General features: G+C 39.6%; 1 protein-coding gene across 1 annotated transcript in view; it reads right to left on the bottom strand.

Annotated features, from left to right (window-relative positions):
* Window positions 1-489: 489 nt before the first annotated feature.
* The window catches only part of MINDY4B (MINDY family member 4B), a 46,746-nt gene continuing 41,328 nt past the window's right edge, over window positions 490-5,907 (bottom strand). Inside the window, exons 11-12 of the mRNA XM_027876068.1 lie at window positions 2,640-2,820; window positions 490-623 (exon numbers count right to left, since the gene is read on the bottom strand). Of these exons, the coding sequence (XP_027731869.1) occupies window positions 490-623; window positions 2,640-2,820 (315 nt within the window). The remainder of the gene's footprint in view (window positions 624-2,639; window positions 2,821-5,907) is intronic.

Raw genomic sequence — 5,907 nt, forward strand, 5'->3', positions numbered from 1 at the left:
GGCAAGGGAGAGGAAGAATCTGAAGGTGAAGCTTGGATAGGGCCACCATTATCAAAGATCAAAAAGTTGGAGGAGGGGAACATATTGTGTTCAATGTCAGACATGTTGAGTTTGAGGTGCCACTGGATTCTCTAGTGGAGAAAGCCAATATAAAGTTGAAATTATAGGGCTGAAGTTCTGGGGAGAGAAGGGAGTACAGATATACATTTGGTAGTCATCTTCATAGACAATAATTTAAACCATGGGAGTAAATGAACTTCCCAAAGGAGAGGATGTAGAAAGAAAAGGAGGGAGTACCTAGGACAGAGCCTTGAGGGTTTAAGGGCCATAAGGGAGATAAAGAGCCAGCAAAGAACAGAGAGGACACATAGTCAGAGGTATAGGATTAGAACTATGAGAGTTTGATGCCATGGAAGCTAAGGGAGGAAAGGATATTAGGAAGAAAGGGTCTCCAGTGGCAAATACTTCAAAGAAAACAAGTCTTTCTCTTCAGAAAAATGGAAGAGTTCCATTCCAGTTGACAGACGCCCCTTTCCATTTTGTCCTTATCACCATCTCCACTGGTCGTTCCGGGACACAATTCTCATTCTGTTGGACTTCTTCCCAGTGGTGAGAATGAGTGTCTGAAGGAGAAAGAATCAGGAATTAATCATAGTTAATTACACCATCCTCAGCTAAACTCTTACTACATTGAGACTAGTAGGGAACCCATTCCATAGCTATACTATGAGACAGAGAAGATTGACCAGCAGGTTGAGCTCCAAGGACAGCTATGCCAGGTCAAAGGGAAGAGCATTAGGAGAAAACTCCAGGAGGGAACAATAATAATTTTGATTGATTGTCATATAATAATTTTGTATGAGTTGTTATATGATTAATAGTATATAAACATTTGTTAATAATGTTAATAGCTCATACAACTCTTTTAGGTTTTCAGAGTACTTTCTTATTTAATCCCTAAGAAAACCTTGTGAGGTAGTTGCTGTGATTATCTCTATTTTACAGATGAGGAAACTGAAGCCAGGAGAGATTAAGTGACCAAGGGTCATACAGCTGATGGAAGAAACTTAGAAGCAAAAACTCAGGGAACCCTTAATGCCAGAGGTGTTTGATGATCACTGGGAAAGTGACCCATTGCTTGAGCTATTGACTGGCAGAGATACAAATATAGGAAGCATGCTGAATAATCCCTGTAACCTAGAGTAAAGTCTCTGATTGAGGAGTATCTAGCAACTTCCACCAGAAAATAGGGTTGAGGGAAGAAAAGCTAAGCCTAAGACAACAGTTCGCTGACTTGCTCCTTCTTTTTTTTTTAAGAGCTTGACACCTGCAATTAAGAATCTCCTGCTCAGAAAATGGTAGGCTTTCTAGATGATACTCAAATAAAGCAAAACAGGGGAAGCTTCTATGAATCTTCTACTTCTGCCTTTTTTTCCAAAAGACTTAAGTAGGAGAGCACAATACCCTGGTGGAAGAATTCAGAGCATCTGGCATTGTCTCTAGGAGACATGTAGTTATGAGCCCTCTCTAGTCCTTCCCTTTATGTGTGTCCACTCTTCCAAGAGCCTGAGGGTTTCCCCCTGCCCCTGTCCAAGTTTCTTTCTTCCTATCTCTCCATACTTTCTCACTTGATGATCTCATTAGCTCCCATGAGTTCAATTATCATTTCTCTACAGATAACTGTACCCTCAACTGCTGTCTTCCCACTTCCCCCAAATCACCTTGTATTCATTTTATATATTAAACACACTCACATATATGTGTTATCTCCCCCATTAAGGAATAAGTTCTGGGAGGGCAGATTGTTTTTAAGCTTTTCTTTTTATTCTCAGTACTTAGCATAGTGCAGACACTATGTAGAAAGTGCTTAATAAATGCTTGTTTATTGATTTTTTTTACTGTCTATATCTGTGGTAGGATTATAAAGGAAATATTTGTATTTTCTACCATGCCATTTCAGTAAATGTATTTACTTTGAGTTAATTGCATCCTCTTGCTGACTATTGAAAAGGGAACATGTTGGTGGGTGCTTGTGAGATATAATTTTGAGAATACAGATCCACGGAGTAACTTGAACCTTGAAGTATTTGTGACTTAGAGTAGTCTGGAAGACCCAGCCTAAGAGGTAACCCAAAGGGGCATTGCATATTTTTATTACTGTTACCACCATACCAATCGATAGGAGAGATGACCTTTGTCAATAGCTGATATGTTCTACCACTTAGGCTGTTTCTGCCTTAGGCTGACCATTCAGAATAAAATGTGGAGGCAGAATTGGCTAATTATGAGGTTAGAAGTGTGTGTCTCTTTATTGCCCCTTTTTCTAGGTATAAAAAACCAGCTTATTCTAGGCATCAGGGAAACCCTGACCATCCATTTTTCACTTGTAATCTCCCCCAAAGGTCCATGTTTTTTTTTACAATGTTCCAAAAACCCCTGGGTTTTATGCAAACCAAATTTAGGATTACTACACCATAGTACTTTTGTTTGGGGACCAAAGGTTGAATTTGTGGGTTTCTTTCTTTCTTTTTTTTTTTAGCATTCCACCTTAAAAATTCTTTTGTTGAGACTCCATGTTAAAGAGAAACTCCTACTGGAACACCTGAGAACATCTATCACTGGGAGTTGCCTGCACTTACCTACTGTAAGATAGGCTGCCTTTTTCTGGGAGAGATCACCAGTATAAAAATAAAGACCAAAGAGATGCTCCATCTTCCAGTCAGATAATAGCAGCTTGTTGTCACTAAAAAGGATGCTATATGTTCCATTGATGCTACACAGCCAGATGGGGAATTTTGGAGTCTTCAGCATGCTTCCAACCTGGGGTGGGGAAAGCAAGAATCTAAAAATGTACTTTCTTACTTTTGAAGTTGCTTTGGTTTCGCTACATTAAATATAGATTTTACTTCTTTTCATCATTATGAGGAAGCACTTATTAAACACCTGATCTTACTTGGTTGCTATGCCAGGTGATACACAAAAAGAGTCATCTCTTAAAATAAGGACTCAACCACTGAATGAATATGTCTCCAATGGTGTTAATCTTGAGTAATGATCTTTTAAAGCACCTCCTATATTCCAGGTACTGGGAATGCAAAGAGAAAAATCACTTATAGATTTAGAGTTAAAGGGGTTCTTGGAAACCAGTGAGGTGACCCTCGTTTTACAGATGCTGAAACTGAGATACTCAATTTAAGTGATTTGTCAAGGTTAGGCAGCTAGTGTATTAAGTGGGATTTGAATTCAGTACAGTATGATGCCTCTCATTAATATGTATGCCTCTCCTCCACTTCTCTCTGTGCGTGTGTGTGTGTGTGTGTGTGTGTGTGTGTGTGTGTAGAGAAGGGATTAGATTAGTAGTATACAATGTCTTTGTATTTGGGGAAAACACATTTTAAGGAGGCAAAATAGGACTCATTTCAGGTCTGATGCTTTTTAAGGTAGCATTTTATTTGTTTTTAAAAGTTTGATCACAACATTTTGTTTTTCACACCAGAGCTATTTCCCAATCTATCGCTCTCCTCCCCCACTATTAAAACCTTTCTTGTAACAAAGAATAGCAAAGAATAGCCCTCACAGTGACTTTATATGACAGTGCATGCAATATTCTGTATCTGTGATCTCCCCTGTCTCTACCAAAAGGGAGAAAGTCTATGTTTCATTCTCCAGGACTGAGATTGAATATTATAATTATGTCAAAATTTGAAAACTGCACTGAAAGGAAAATTTATGTAGTTTTAATCATTGCACATGCCATTTTCTTGCCTTTGCTTCCTTCGCTTTGTGTCAGTTCATGGAAATCTCATTGTCTTAATTCCTCATATTTGTTGATTCTTATGGCACAATAGTTTTCTATTATATTCTTCTTCTTTTCCCCCTTCTCCTTCTGCTCCTCCTCTTCCTTGCCCCCCTCGTCCTCATCCTCTTCATCCTCATTCTTCTTCCTCTTCTTCTTCTTCTTCTTCTTCTTCTTCTTCCTCTTCTTCCTCTTCTTCTTCTATCCCTACTGGTATAGGAAATACTTGAGAAAACTCCCTCTATCCAGGCAGGTCATCACCTGCTCTGCAATTCATACTCTCAGAGAGTTATCTGGGGATCTGACAGGTTTAATCATTTACCGAGGCTCATATAGCCACTAAGTGTTATAGGCAGGAATTGAACTTAGACCTTGTTGATATTGAGGCCAACTCTCTATTCACTACACTGCATTAACACTGGTGGGTGGTGTTATGGGAAGTACACTATCTTTTCTGCTCCATCCTTACTTTTGGAAGGGATAGAACTGATAGAACAGGTATCAATTGTCTTCAACCATTCTCCCCTCTGTCTTTCTCAATTTGGAAGCTAGGGGTTTAATTAGCCATAGACTGTTAAAATAGTTAGCTTACTTTTTAACCTCAGGTCCAAATGGTTCCTTCCATTGCTATTTCTGTGGAATTTATATCAAAAGAAAAGATATTAACATGATAGAAATAGCTCAGAGCCTCCAGTTAGTAAGTCCCTAAAATTCAAGGAGAGGTTTGGCTCTCTGCCCTAATTGAAATCTTATAGAAGATTTAACCATGAAGAAGTGAAGTTTAACTGATATGAAAAATAAAAGCAGAATTATTTCACTATATAAATAGGAACAAGCCAGCCTCAAATCATGAAGACTAACACTGACAACCTCTCATGGATACTACTGTTTATATCAATGTGGAAAAAGGCTGGTTGAGCATCAGAAGAAACTCTACAGAACCAGAGGAATGGGCCTGGTATCTGCAAGTATCTGAAAAGGCTACTGGCAGCTTTTATACTCCCCGTACTCACTGGCCATCCAGGATCTATCAGGTTATAATTCATATCTTTCAGAAAATCTCATGGGAATATATGGGAATTGTGTATTGGATTTTGCTTTTACTTTTTAGTATTACTATTAATTAAAGAACATTAGTCATACAGGTAGGTATATAGACTGAATCAGGATCAGGAGAACTGGAGTTCAAATCATGCTTCAGATGCTTATTAGCTGTGTGACTCTGGATAATTCACTTTATCTTTCTCAGCCTCAGTTTTTTTATCTGTAAAATGGTGATGGAATCGATTAAAGAGGATTGCTGCAAAGATCAGATGAGATAATATATGTAAAGTACTTTGTCAACCTTAAAGCGCTAAACAATTGTCAACTATTGTTATAATTAGTATTGTTATTATTGTAGCTATAACACAGACAAAAAGTTGAGGTCCAGGCCATGAACTCTAAGAAATTTGAGCTGGCAAATTAATCCTTTTCAATCGCTCCCTACTCTGTCCATCTTCTGGCTAGGCTTATCAATAGGCTTGCTGCCCATAGCAACGTGACTTGTTCTCCTCCTCCCCTCCCCTTTTACCCCCAACCATCACTGGTGAGGGTCCCTCCCCACTCCGCATGTTAGGAACACCCCAGGCTGCCTTCACTCCCTCCCTTTTCCCTGGCTGTGGATGCTCTTTATTCAAAATTTAGTTCTCCAAGGGCAGGGCCATCCTTGCTTTCATATTTAGATCCCCAGTGTGTAGTGCAGGGTTTGGAACAGAAAGATTGGGACTGAAGCTATGATTCCATTGGTATAGGGAGATCTCTCGGGAAGAAACATCTTTTGCAAATGCAGGTCAACACTTTTCTTCAACTTATAGCCATGAAGAATTGCCTAGGCTAGCCCAGGATCACACAGGCGGTATACGTAAGAGGCACAGAGTAAGCTTAATAAGAGTTCTCCCTCCCTCCCTCCCTCCCTCCCTTCCTTCCTTCCTTCCTTCCTTCCCTTCTTCCTTCCCTCCTTCCTTCCCTCTTACTTCCTTCCCTCTTACTTCCTTCCCTCTTTCCTCCCTTCCTTCCTTTCTGCCTGTCTTCCTCCCTTTCTTCTTCCCTCCCTCTCTCCATGCCTACCT

Source organism: Vombatus ursinus, unplaced genomic scaffold (genome assembly GCF_900497805.2).
Source record: "Vombatus ursinus unplaced genomic scaffold, bare-nosed wombat genome assembly UNPS02014810.1, whole genome shotgun sequence".
Classification (NCBI taxonomy): domain Eukaryota; kingdom Metazoa; phylum Chordata; class Mammalia; order Diprotodontia; family Vombatidae; genus Vombatus; species Vombatus ursinus.